This window comes from Oryctolagus cuniculus, chromosome 10, assembly GCF_051225735.1.
Source record: "Oryctolagus cuniculus isolate XC-2025 breed Fujian yellow rabbit chromosome 10, ASM5122573v1, whole genome shotgun sequence".
Taxonomy (NCBI): domain Eukaryota; kingdom Metazoa; phylum Chordata; class Mammalia; order Lagomorpha; family Leporidae; genus Oryctolagus; species Oryctolagus cuniculus.
In genome coordinates, this window is record NC_142876.1 from 19,860,746 (window position 1) to 19,875,068 (window position 14,323).

General features: G+C 45.4%; 1 protein-coding gene across 7 annotated transcripts in view; it reads right to left on the reverse strand.

Moving 5' to 3' along the window:
• Positions 1–2,485: 2,485 nt before the first annotated feature.
• The window catches only part of MALT1 (MALT1 paracaspase), a 67,118-nt gene continuing 55,280 nt past the window's right edge, over positions 2,486–14,323 (reverse strand). For all 7 annotated transcript variants that reach the window (XR_016213956.1, XR_016213955.1, XR_016213954.1 and 4 more), the window contains 5 exons: positions 13,966–14,093; positions 11,475–11,624; positions 7,034–7,191; positions 5,733–5,858; positions 2,486–4,405 (listed from right to left, as the gene is read on the reverse strand). Coding sequence is in view for 4 of the 7 variants with exons in the window: in XM_051851181.3 (XP_051707141.2) it covers positions 3,965–4,405; positions 5,733–5,858; positions 7,034–7,191; positions 11,475–11,624; positions 13,966–14,093 (1,003 nt within the window). In the remaining 3 variants the exon portion in view is untranslated. The remainder of the gene's footprint in view (positions 4,406–5,732; positions 5,859–7,033; positions 7,192–11,474; positions 11,625–13,965; positions 14,094–14,323) is intronic.

The following is a 14,323-nucleotide window of genomic DNA, read 5'->3' on the forward strand; positions in this document are numbered from 1 at the left end:
GGAGACCCAATTATAATAGAAACATGGTTGATAAAAAAGATAAAACCAGTTAAAAATTATACTAGTGTGTCGCTCCCCCTCTTCATGGAGGAACGACACAGGACCCTGTGTTGTTCTTTTGTCTGCTCGGCCCTCCCAGGGTTTGCTGCTGGTTCTTCCCAGGTCGGCTACCATCCCTTCCACCTCTGTGGAAGGGCGGTTCCCCCTGCCACTTTCCCCACTTCCGCGGGGGAGCGGCACACCGCCGGCCGGCTCTCTCGGGGGCTGCACAGGTGTTCCTTCAGATAGATGTTCCTGGTGCATGTTGTCTCTCTCCTCCTTTATAGTCCTCTTCCACCAATCCCAACTCTGCTACCCACACGCTAAGTACGCTGCTCTCCTCCAATCAGGAGCAGGTCCTGCTGTTTATTGGTTGAACTGGAGGCAGCTGAGTAGAAGCTGTTTCCTCCTCTCCCAGCGCCATATTGTGGGAGAGCAGATGCATAGAATAAGTCTTAATTCCAGTAACTTAGTCTAGTCCGAGTTGCTCCCCACACTAGTGCTTAGATCTTAAAAATTCAAACATCCAGGAGGGTATCAAGTGAAGGGTTTAAAAAGTTTCTTTTCTCTGCCTAACTTCTAGTTTTCTTTTTCTTTCCTTTTCTTTTTCTTTTTTTTTTGACAGGCAGAGCGGACAGTGAGAGAGAGAAAAAGGTCTTCCTTTGTCGTTGGTTCAACCTCCAATGGCCGCTGCGGCTGACGCGCTGCAGCCAGCGCACCGCGCTGATCCGAAGGCCAGAGCCAGATGCTTATCTTGGTCTCCCATGGGGTGCAGGGCCCAAGGACTTGGGCCATCCTCCACTGCACTCCCTGGCCACAGCAGAGAGCTGGCCTGGAAGAGGGGCAACCGGGACAGAATCCGGCGCCCCAACTGGGACTAGAACCTGGTGTGCTGGTGCCGCAAGGCGGAGGATTAGCCTATTGAGCCACGGTGCCAGCCTAACTTCTAGTTTTCTACAGAGCACAATCCAATATGGAAGGCATTAGCTCCACGTGGCTATTTATACAGAAACAAAACCAAATGAGCTCTGCTCCTCACACTACTGTATGGCCACAGCTCACAGGCCCAGAAGCTCATGCGCATGAGTGCAGGACCACAGCAGTTCCCTCACTGCAGGAGGCTCACTGGCCACCACTGCCCACTTTGCATGTCTTCTTGTTATGCTCCCTTGATGTGTTCTTGATGTAAGGCCCTTATCAGTTCTGTAATTTTTAAAATTCTCTCATTCTGGGGCTGTCTTTTCACTTTCTCAATGGCGTCCTTTAAGGCACCTAAGTTAGTTTTGATGAGTTCCCTTGTGTTTTCCCCTTTGTTACCTGTGTTTTTGGTGTTATCTAAGACTTGCTTACTTCTGTGTTTTCTTGCAGGAGTTTCAGTTCTTGTGTTTAGGTCTATGGCCCCTTTTCAACTGTACAGGTGGTAAGGTAAACACAGGAGGTAAGATCCCCAGTTGTTCCAGCATCTGTAGAAGACTCTTCTCTCCTCACTGAGTGGTACTGGCCCTCTCGTTGAGAATCAATAATCAACTGATCAGAAATAAAACGGCTTGCTTCTGGATTCCCAGTTCTGTTCTTTGATCTCTATGTCTACCTATATACCTACAATGTCTTCATGACTGCAGCTTATAGTAGTTCTCACATTGGTAAGGCTAAGTCCTCCAGCTCTCTTATTTCCAAAGCTGTTTATGGTTACTTGGGGTCCCCTGTATTTCTAAATGAATTTTATCATCAGCTTGACAATTTCTGGAAAAAAATCCAGCTGAAGTTTGAGAAATTGTGGGGAATATGCAGCCCAATGTTGGCAGTACTGCCATCTCCACGACGTCAAACCTTCCAGTCCAAGAACATGGATTTTCCGTTTGTTAAGATTAATTTCCTTCAATGATGTTCCATAGTTTTGTCTTTCTTAATACTATTGTAAATAGAATTTTAAAAATATTTACTTATTTGAAAGGCAGTTACAGAGAGGCAGAGACAGAGAGAGAGGTCTTCCATCCACTGGTTCACTCCCCAGATGACTGCAATGGCTGGAGCTGTGCTCATCTGAAGCCACGAGCTTCTTCCGGGTCTCCCAAGCAGGTGCAGGGGCCCAAGGACTTGGGCCATCTTCTACTGCTTTCCCAGGCCATAGCAGAGAGCTGGATCGGAAGTGGAGCAGCCAAGACTTGAACTGTGCTCATAAGGGTTGCCATCACTGCAGATGGTGGCTTTACCTGTTATGCCACAGTGCCGGCCCTTAGAATTTTCTTAATTTCATTTGTATAATGTTTGTTGCTAGTATAGAAATAAATTTTCGTATATTGGTCTTGTATCCTACAACTTGAAGAACTCTTTAAAGAATTTTTAAAATGGATTTCCTACATATATCAACTGTGACTATATATGGTTGAGTATGTCTTATCCAAAATGCTGGGACTGGAAGTGATTTGGACTTCAGATTTTGAAATGTGAGTTTAATCCTGTTTATTTATATATATATATGTATGTACGTATATATATAATAAGATTTATTTATTTGAAAGAGTTACACAGAGAGAGGAGAGGCAGAAAGAGAGAGATGTCTTCCATCCGCTGGTTCACTCCCCAGATGGCCACAACTGGCCACAATGGCTGGAGCTGCACCTATCCAAAGCCAGGAGCCAGGAATTTCTTCTGAGTCTCCCAAGTGGGTGTAGGGGCCCAAGAACTTGGGCCATCTTCCACTGCTTTCCCAGGCCATAGCAGAGAGCTGGATTGGAAGTAGAGCAGCCAGGACTTGAACCAGCGCCCATATGGGATGCTGGTGCTTCAGGCCAGGACATTAACCTGCTGCACCACAGCGCCGGCCCCAATACTGTTTGTATTTGCCCATATGCTGTTGGTGATTTTTGTGTTTATATTCCTAAGGGATATTTATCTGTAGTTTTCTTGTGACAGCTCTCTCTGGTTTTGAGTCAGGGTGATTCTGGGATGCCTCTTCTGTTTTTGGAAGTCTGTGAAGAATTTGGGCTGATTTTAATGTTTGGAGCATTCAGCAAGGAAGTCATTTGGACCTGGGTTTTCTCTGTGATACTTTAAAAACTGCAAATTCAACGTTTCCTTGTTACTGCCAGTTGCCTTTGTAAACCTGCTTTTAGGGAGAATCAGAACGATGCAGATATTATCTGTGAGGCTGGTAAAACTCAAGCAGAAATAGGTTCGTCAAGGGCGGCACTTGCAGATTGGGAGGAGTCAGATAATTATCCAATTCCTTCTCAAGGCTTGACCTCCACTGTCTAATTTACTCTTTAAACTTTCTCTTATTTGTCCCTTTCACAGACAAATGCTTTACCACTGCTAATGTGGTTTCATGAACTTATGCACGAAACTTCAGACTGTTCCACATAAAAATTTATATACAAACCTTGTAACTGACACTTGCAGCAAAGTCCCAGTCACAAACTAAAGTATTCATTCCTCAAGGTTATATACAGATGTACAGATATACAGATATGCTGGAGTGCCAGCCATGGTGCCAGCTCTAACTCAGACAAGATGTCTCATCTGTTTCTACCATTGCGAAAACAAAAAAAAAAATCAGGCTGAGATTTAATCAGCAAGGTTCTTTCTGGTGCTAAAAATATACCACGTTATTCAGAATGACATTCCCACCTCTCCCTCTTCAGAGTGACTGAAACAAAACTGTTTTTTGTTACACACACACACACACTCACACACTCTTCATTCTTACAGAACCTATCAGCCAATTCACAAAAGCGTTGAGAGGAACAAAAGGGAGTCTGTGGTTAGTTATGATTCCAACATCTCAAAGTCCTAAGTCTGGTGAGAAACAGTTGTTACTAGTTTTCTCTCCATAGTCACACATCTGCCTCTCCACAATGCCTTACTTCCTATAAAGACTACTTCAGAGGAGGCATCTAGCCATTGTGCTTTCAAAAACACAGGGTTACTTTTCAGAAATCCTGAGCCTATCGGAGAAACTGAATGGCATCTCATCAGTGGTCTCTACTGGCACGTTGCTTCTACTGAACTGGCAAGAATAATGGTGGGTGTGGTAACTCGAAATAAAAGCATCTTGAGTCCGGCTGCAGTGACAGCCATCTGCAGGCAGGATGGGGCCCGAGGTGCTGAGCTGTGAATGGTAGACACCGTGGAACGAGTCCTGAGAGGAGCGGTAGTGTCCCACTGCCCCCGAGGTGGCTGCAGAGCTCTGGTACGGGCTGCTGGATGTGAGACACGTCTGAAAGCGCGTCTTCCTCCCCAAGTCTCGGTGCATGTCTAACTTAGCGATAAGAGGCTTCCCCACGTTCACCTCCTGCTTCTCCTCCACGGTGTCCTCCAGTCCCGAGTACTGATACGATAGACACACTGTGAAGATGAGCTGCTCCTGAAACAGAAAGGTTCACGTGTTTACAGTGAAATGTATCCATCTTAAAACTTTATTTGTGGGGCCAGTGCTGTGATGCAGCAGGGAAAGCTGCTGCCTGCAGTGCCAGCATCCCACATGGGCGCCAGTTTGAGACCCGGCTGCTCCATTTCTCATCCAGCTTCCTGCTAATGTGCCTAGGAAGGCAGAGGAAGATGACCCAAGTCCTTGGGCCCCACCACCTACATGGGAGACCTGGAAGAAGCTTCTGGGAAATGAATCAGTGTATGGAAGACTTCTTTCTCTTTCTGTAACTCTTTCAAATAAATAAATAAATAAAACCACACAAAACCACATTATTCGCACACAAACAAAACCCACTCACTCCCCTTTCCCAGGTTCCAAATCCTCCAGGCACCCTTTACCTCCCCTAGGTGGAATCATGTCTCCTCTCCTTCACCCAACACTTAGCAGTCTGGGAGTTCTTGTTCCTGTCAGTAGTCAAAATCAGAGATGCCACATTCTAGTCCTGACAAACAGTGACAAGGCATTTGCCAAAGAAAAAGTGGTCTACGTCAAAAACTGGAGCTGGTTTTTAAAAATTCTATGAGGTGATCATCTATACCACAGGTAGGAAGTGGAGAGGAATTAGCATGGGGTGATTCTGGCAGGGAAGAGGAGACTGGTTACACAGACACACACAGAGCTTCGTGCCTGCTGTCCTCCAGGTCTTCTCCCTGGGTTTTGGCTGTTAGGTTCCATGGCCGTGGCAACTATGAATAAATTAAAAAACAGTTCTTGCAGAGAGAAGTTCAACAGCGTAGAGCCAGCTTCTCATTTCTAAGTCAGCCTGAAATGAAAAGGACTAAAAAGAAATTCCAATTCTAATCTGTTGTGTTTTGCAGAAAGTCACAGAACCAGGACACTTAGCCACGTGTCACCTCACGACATGGAAGTTAGGCGATTTTGTTATTGTGGGACCACCACAGAGTGTAGCTGCACAACCACGATGGCCACCACGTCACCAGGTGACCTGGTCCAATGCTGGCTGCGATGTTTCTGCGGCACATGATTATATTAGAAAATGTTAAGCCGTTTAAAAGCAGAATACACTCAGGTTCCCACCGTTTCGACAACACGGAGGTAAGCACACACATTCTCGCACAAAAGTCCATGGCTACGGTCAGGGGCTGAGGACAAAAAGGGTCACTGATAAAATCATTGTAGACTGGTTGTCTCTACTTCAATTCAATACGCAGTGAAGTGGCACCTCTAAGGCCTCTGCCAGAATGAATTTTCACCTCCACGCAGTTTCCAACTAACAGCTGTGAACAGGAAAAGCAGTAACCTTTAGCTTTTGCAGTGAGCTGAGCCTGGTGTAGAGGCACTGCTTGGGAAGGTCCTTGGACACCAAGTAGCTGCCCGTCTCTTCAGGTGTTCCTTTATTTGCATCTTTTGGGTCAATATCTAGGTCCTGTTTAAAAAAAAACAAAACAGCGACTGCTATTGAGGAAGTCAGTGAGTCACAACATGGTCTATGACATAAAGCATCACGAGAGACATCACTGTCTCGGGACTGTTGGACCTGAGCCGGTACCCCGTGATCTAGCACCAAAGAAACAAAGAAAACAACACTCTATGGCTGTAATAGAAATTATAACTCTGCAACAACTCATTTAAAAAGTAAAGTTAGTTCTGAAAGTACAGTTGCACCTCCTAACTACCCGTTTCCTTTAAGCACACAGAGCCCCATTTGGTGAGAATCCTGGAGTCTCTCCCGTGTTACCATCATTTTGGGAAGGTGCGGGAGAGTCACATGTAAACGAACATGCCAGAATCAGTCTTGCCCCTTGTCTGCTTTTAGAGCTAACCTCGTGACCAGGGGCTCCCCTACTGCACAGCCTCAAAGCGGATCTTCCCAAGGGCAGCCTGATCAATGCTGGGGTCTGGTGCCAGACTGTTTGTTCTCACATGAAACAGTGTCCTTTCTGAAGTCTCTATCAATAATAAAGTGATAGAAGCTGGCACTGTGGCATAGCGAGTGAAGCCGCCGCCTTTGGTGCTGGCATCCCATATGGGCACCGGTTCAAGTTCTGGCTGCTCCACTTCTGACCCAGTTCCCTGCTATGGCCTGGGAAAGCAGGGGAAGATGGCCCAAGTCCTTGGGACCCTTCACCCACGTGGGAGACCTGGAGGAAGCTCCTGGCTCCTGGCTTTGGATCGGTGCAGTTCTGGCCATTGCGGCCATTTGGGGAGTGAACCAACAGATATAAGACCTCTCTCTCTGTCTCTGCCTCTCTGTAACTCTGCTTCTCAAATAAATCTCTTTTTTAAAAAAAAGTGATATATTTTTGGATTTGCCTTATTCTTGCTTGCTTCTCAACTCACCACACTTACGCATGAAAGGTTGGGCAGAATACTATTTATCGGCTTCTTTAGACCAAAACAAACTAACATGAGGTCTAAATGTTTGGCAAGCACAGAATTAAACTTCTCTTCCTCCAGTGCTTGCATAACTTGACAGATAAAACTTTATATATTTATATATATATACATATATATATACCATTAATTTTAAGTTTTAAAAATTTAGTCTTTAGTGAGACTGTATCACTGCATTTTAGATAGCAGCAAAAAGGAGAAACTTACAAGTGGAAAATCGGTGACATAGGCATCGCACATGATGATCTCAGGTGGTTTGTGGACTATACTTGTGTAGATTATCATGACATTGGAAAACTCTGCTGCAAATCCCAACTGAATCTGAACACCACACTGAAATTTAAGACACATACTTTCTGGAAGTTCTGAAAAAGAATGTAAGAACAACCTATAAAGAAGTCTGTAGGGTCTGGTGTTTAAGGTGCAGTGCTTTAAGTTGTCAGGAGCGAAGGCTGCATCCCACAGCAGACTGCCTGGTCGGGTCTCGGCTGTTTTGCTTTCCATCCAGCTTCCTGCTAGTGCATCCTGGGAGGCACCAGACGAAGGCTCATGCACTTGGATCCCTGCCACCCCCGTGGGAGACCTGGATGGAGTCCCAGCCTCCTGGCTTTGACCTGGCTCAGTGCTAGCTGTCGTGGGCATCTGGGGAGTGAACTAGCAAACGGAAGATGGCTCTCCGTCGGTCTCTCTTTCTGGCTTTGATATAAAATGAAAATAAATAAATTATATAAAACCATTTAAAGAATACTTGGTAAATCTGATGATGATAAAGAGCAAGTACTCTTTATGGAGTAGAATATAGATGCAGCCTTTGCTTTTGAATAAAAACACTATATAATCAATATTATATTGTTTAAACAAACACATATAATTACAAAAAGAAAAAGGCTCAAGGAGCTGGTGCTGTGGCGCAGCGGGTTAATGCCCTGGCATGAAGTGTCGGCATCCCTTATGGGTGCCGGTTTGAGGCCTGGCTGCTCCACTTATGATCCAGCTCTTCACTGTGGCCTGGGAAGGCAGTGGAAGATGGCTCAAGTCCTTGGGCCTCTGCACCCATATGGGAGACCCAGAGGAGGCTCCTGGCTCCTGCTTCGGATCAGCACAGCTCCAGCCGTTGAGGCCAATCAGGGAGTGAACCAGCGGATGGAAGACCTCTCTCTCTCTCTCTCTGTATAACTCTGACTTTCAAATAAATAAATCAATCTTAAAAAAAAAAAAAAAAAAGCTCTGCCGGCGCCACGGCTCACTAGGCTAATCCTCCGCCTTGTGGCGCCGGCACACCGTGTTCTAGTCCCGGTCGGGGCGCCGGATTCTGTCCCGGTTGCCCCTCTTCCAGGCCAGCTCTCTGCTGTGGCCCGGGAGTGCAGTGGAGGATGGCCCAAGTGCTTGGGCCCTGCACCCCATGGGAGACCAGGAGAAGCACCTGGCTCCTGCCATTGGATCAGCGCGGCGCACCGGCTGTGGCGGCCATTGGAGGGTGAACCAACGGCAAAGGAAGACTTTTCTCTCTCTCTCTCACTGTCCACTCTGCCTGTCAAAAAACAAAAAAAAATAAAAATAAAAATTAAAAAAAGCTCAATACAGTATTTTGCAAACAAATCAAATCTTTAATTTACTATTTTCTCATACTTGCTCATCTGCATATATAATTTAAAATGTTTTCATTTATTCATTTTTGTTTGAGAGGCAGGGAGAGAGACAGAGAGAGCGAGAGCTCCCATGGGCTGGTTCTCTTCCCAAATGCCCAGGAGCCAGGAGCTCAATTCAGGTCTCCTACATCGGTGGCAGGGACGCAATTATTCTGGCCATCACCTGCTACTTCCCAGGGTGTACTTACTAGCAGGAAGCTGGAATTGAGATTGGAGTTGGGACTCAAACCCAGGCACTCTGATACGGAATGCTGTGTCTCAGTAGTGTCTTCACTGCTGTACCAAATGCCCACTGCCTGCATAATTTTTATAATGGTAGTCAAAGGTACAACTGCAGATATATTTTCACTGTTGCCTCACTCTTCATGACAAGAATTTTTAATAAGGTACAATGTTACAAAATGGACAAATCAATGGTTACCTTGAACCATTCTGCTACTCCTGAATCTTTTATTTTATTGTTTATTTATTTATTTATTTTAAGATTTATTTGAAAAACAGAGTTACAGAGAGAAGTAGAGAAAGAGAAAAAGGTCTTCCATCCACTGGTTCACTCCCCAGATGGCGGCAACGGCTGGAGCTGCGCCGATCCGAAGCCAGGAGCCAGGAGCTTCTTTTGGGTCTCCCACATGGATGCAGGGGCCCAAGGACTTGGGCCATCTTCTACTGCTTTCCCAGGCCTTAGCAGAGAGCTGGCTCAGAAGTGGAGCACCTGGGGCTCAAACCGGCACCCATTTGGGATACCTATGCTTCAGGTCAGAGCTTTAACTTGCTGCACCACAGCACCGGCCCCCTATTTTTTTTTTTAAGATTTATTTATTTACTTGAAAGTCAAAGTTACACAGAGAGAGAAGGAGAGGCAGAGAGAGGGAGAGGTTTCCATCTGCTGGTTCACTCCCCAAATGGCCACAATGGCTGCAGCTGCGCCAATCTGAAGCCAGGAGCCAGGACTTTCTTCTGGATCTCCCATGCGGGTGCAGGGGCCCAAGGACTTGGGCCATCTTCCACTGCTTTCCCAGGCCATAGCAGAGAGCTGGATCATAAGTGGTGCAGTGTAAGATGGCCCAAGTCCTTGGGCCCCTGCACCCACATGGGAGACGGGGAAGAAGCACCTGGTTCCTGGCTCCGGATCGGCGTAGTTCTGGCCGTTGTGGCCATTTGGAGAGTGAACCAATGGAAGGAAGACCTTTCTCTCTGTCACTCTCAATGTCTGTAACTCTACCTCTCAAATAAAGTCTTTAAAAAAAAAAAAAAGTGGAGCAGCCAGGACATGAAACGGCGTCCACATGGAATGTTGGCGCTTCAGGCCAGGGCGTTAACCCACTGCGCCACAGCGCCACCCCTCCTCTCTTTTTAAGGATTTTATTTGAAAGGCAGAGTTACAGAGAAAGAGAGAGGGAGAGACAGAAAGAGAGACAACCCCTATCTTCTGGTTCAATCCCCAAGTTGGCTAGAATGGCTGGGGGTGGGCCAGGCCAAAGCTAGAAGCTTTATCTTAGTCTCCCACATGGGTGCAGGGGCCCAAGCACTTGAGCCATCTTCTGCTTTCCCAGGCCATAGCAGAAAGCTGGACTGGAAGTGGAGCAGCTGGGATTCGAATGGGGGCCCATATGGGATGCTGCCACCGCAGGCAGAGGATTAACCTACTGCACCACGGTGCTGGCCCCAGTAAAATAAATTAAAAAAAAAAAATTGAAAAGAGGGCTGGCACTGTGGCATAGAGGGTAAAGGTGCTGCCTGCAGTGCCAGCATCCCATATGGGAGCTGGTTCTAGTCCTGGCTACTCCACTTCCAATCCAGCTCCCTGCAATGGCCTAGGAAAGCAGAAGATGGCCCAAGTGCTTGGGCCCCTGCACCCGTGTGGGAGACCTGGAAGAAGCTCCTGACTCCTGGCTTCAGATTGGCCCAGCCATGGCCGTGGTGATGGACTTTTGGGGAGTCAACTAGAGGATGGAAGACTTCTCTCTCTTTCTGCCTCTGCCTCTCTGTAGCTCTGCCTTTCAAATAAATAAATAAATCTCTTAAAAATTTAAAAGAAGGAAATCGGTGTATAGGTTTTTTCATAAGACAAATTTTCTACAAACTTTTTGAAGACTTTTCATATACATGGATTTCAAAATCATTTGCACCAAATAAACTTATTTTTTAATTCCATTTTCCCATAAACTCTTTGAAGTCACTTTATATTTGCTGAGTGGCATGCTTGTATTTGCCATCAGGCTCTCATTCAATGTCCACAATCCTGCAAGTAGGAACTACTCCTTACTACTGTTGTACAAATAATACAATTATCAAGTGGCAGGGACTGGACCAGAACCCATCTGATTTTATCTTTTTTAAAAAGATTTATTTATTTATTTATTTATTTGAGGGGCTGGTGCTGTGGCATAGCAGGTAAAGCCACTGCCTGAGGTGCCAGCATCCCATATGGGCGATGGTTTGAGCCCCAGCTGCTCCACTTCCAAGCCAGCTCTCTGATATGGCCTGGGAAAGCAAAAGAGTATGGCCCAAGTGCTTGGGCCCCTGCACTTACATGGGAGACCTGGAAGAAGCTCCTGGCTCCTGGCTTTGGCCTGGCCCAGCGTTGGCCTTTGTGGCCATCTGGGAGGTGAACCAGCAGATGGAAGATTTTTCTCTGTCTCTCCCTCTCTCTCTGTAACTCTGACTTTCAAATAAATAAATAAATAAATAACAATAAATAAATAAATAAATCTTTAAAAAGCAACCACTATAGCTGTACCTATGAAATTTGTATTTATTAAAGAAAAGCTTTCTTAAAAAAAAAAAAAAAGCAATAGGCTACATAATTTGGTACTTTCAACATTAATCAGTCTACTATCCATAGCTGAAACATTTGTTTACTTTTAGATTTGCTACCAGGCCAAAATATTTTTACAAATTAGGAGGAAGTAGTCTATTCAGGAAAACAAAATTTTACGATTTAAGCTAAGTACATTTTAGAAAAACCTCACACATGAAAGGAAGAGCCTTTTCCATACCATGAGCCTTGGCCCATTGCAGATTCCGCACCAGAGACTCTGCAGAGCACGCCGCCCCCTGGATCGGGTCGGTCAGGGCCCTCTTTTCAGACAGGCTGCTTCGAATCTCCAGAGCCTGCTTGCCTCTCGTGAGGTGACATTTACCCATATCTAGGAGATAAGAAAGTCAACGTTATTTTTAAGACCAGCAATTCTCTCCTTTTAAAATTTTATCTTATTTATATGAAAGGTACAGTGACACAGAGAGATGGCAAAGATTTCACATTTGCTGGTTCACTCCCCAAATGTCTGCAACAGACAGGGTTGAGTCAGTGGATGTCAAGAGAAACCAACTCCATCTGGGTCTTCCACGTGGACGGCAGGAATCCAAGAATCTGAACCACCATCTGCTGCTTCCTGGGTGCACAGTGGCAGGAAGCTAGATCAGAAGCAAAGGTGGGACTCCGTCCCAGGTACAGCTTAACCAGCTCTGCTACAACACCCAGCCCCACCACCAATTCTTCTGTTATGTTTTAAATATATATGTCCAGGATGTGTCTAAGAATCAATTTATACTCTCAATATTATTCATTCACACCACAGATATTCATTGGGCCTATGTGCCAGGCATAGCTCAAGGTGTTGGGGACGCAGCAGGGAGCAAACACTAATATTAGCCTGCTCACTCTTGAAGGCCCCTTTCTAGTTCTCATCTTCTATAATTACGTTGAATTCCTAATTTTTTATAAACTTATACACATACCCTGAAGGTAATCTCACACATTATTTTTAGTCTGCCTGTGTGTAAGGACAGATTTTTAGGATGGAGAGGCTTGTATCTAGGTTCGGCTCTGGTAAACAAGTAACTTGTCTGCTGGATGACTTTCTCCTGCTCCTTGGGAGCCTGACCAGTTCCCAGGGAGGAGGATAAAGGAATGTTTTTGATAAACAGGTGGGCATGCTTTGCATCTCAGCTCTCTGGCCAAGATTCGAGACGGGATGCACTGTTTGCCTAAAGCCTTGGCACTGAGCCACCTTTGTCCTTGGGGGCTTTAAGAGGGAGCCAGAGCAAGCCTCTGCTGCTGCTGTTTCATCCCGGGGGAACACGCAGTCAAGCTGAACGTTGAACATGCCCGTGATGATTACTGATGATGTTTGATTCTCAGCATGGATCCTTTCCCAGTGCTGTGTGAGGACTGCCTAGTGGTAAATTCCTGGGTTGAGTCCCTTACGCTTAGGGACTCCTGTCCTTTCTTTCTCTCTCTCTCCTGCTTCTTAAAATTTGCTACTTAAATAAACTGCTTGTTTCTTTATACTATAAGGCTTGTAGCGTATTTCTTGCAGATTGAACTGAAAGTAACTAAGTCTGTGCACAGCAGACAGCTGAGAAAATAATTTGCTGTCACACTGTATTTTGACTGTGACTTGTCACATGAGGTCAGATGTGGAATTTTTCACTTGTGGTATTATGTCAGATTTTTGGATTTTTGGTGATGGCTCAAGTAACTGGGTCCTGGTCATCCACATAGGAGGCCCAAAGTAGGTTCCTGGTTCTTGGTTTTAGCCTGGCCCAGTTCTGGCTGTTGTGGGCACTTGTTGTGGCAATGAATCAGTGGCTAGGAAAGCTGTCTGTCTCTCTGCCTTTCAAATTAAAAAAAAAAAAGTCCCAAATATATAAAACCGATAAAAGCAGAAGTTTTCTGACTGAAGTAGGAAAATGGGCATTAAGGCTGCCTATGTTAAACAGGAAAGTGGCTAAGTCACATGATCTAGCTGAAATATTTATGGTGATAAAAGCATGAAAACACATTTGCCTGACAGCTGCTAGCAAAACACCTCATACTTAAGCTGCCATCTTGGGAATACCCATGACACTGTTTTCCATTGGTGCTGGCTGGCGAAACAGCCACCTTCTTTTTGATAGGGCTTATATAAAACGGTATTTCACAAATCAAACTGCAGTATACTGACGTAGTAGGTGCTTATTCAGTGCCTGACACCAGCAGGCAGGGAAGGGCACAAAAGGGACAGAGACGTGGCATTTGACCTTTAGGAGTTGTCTCCGAAAAACTACATCTATTAAGAAAAGAACAAACTCAGCTTTTCATCAGCAGAGTCTCAGCATTTCTGTAAAGTTTTCTCAAATCCTCCGGAAGACTGTTCACTGGACATTTTTTTTTTTTTTTGCAAGCAAATAGATTGGGCAGCACCGAGACAACAGGAATCGAAGCAAGGTAGAGCTCCAAAGAGTAAACTATTTCACAGCTGTACCTGGGATCAGCCCTGGAGTCCAACAACGCTTCGTGAGATGGCATGCAGCCAAGTCAGCAGGGAAGGAAGCGGGAGTTCAGGATCAGGGGTGCTGCTGAACACTGCATTTTACAATGTATTCTAAAATAAATACGAATTCCAAATCCACAGTAACAGTAAAATGATCACCAAACAGGGAACTCTGAATAGGCTTAGACCTTTTGTTCTCTCTTTATTCCAACAGTTTGATTTTGTGTTTTACCTTCTGCAACTTCATCCAGTAACACAGTAATTTTCTTGTCTTCTAATAATCTATCTTTTAAAAATTTCATGAAGATTCCATTTGCCAATCCAGAATGCTGGATTTCAAAAGCTTCTGCTCCTTGACACCTTAAAAACAGCAAAATAAAGAAGTGAAAGAAGCCCGGCGCAGAAAGACAAATACCACACATTCTTCCTTATCTATGTGGGCCCTAAAAAATCCCAACACATGGAAGCAGAGAACAGCGTGGGATTACCAGGAGCTGGGCACAGCAAGAACAGGAGGGGAGGGATGGGAAGCTGTTGGTCAAATGGTCAAAGGCCAGATGGAAAGATGTTGCTCAAAACTAAATTTTTCA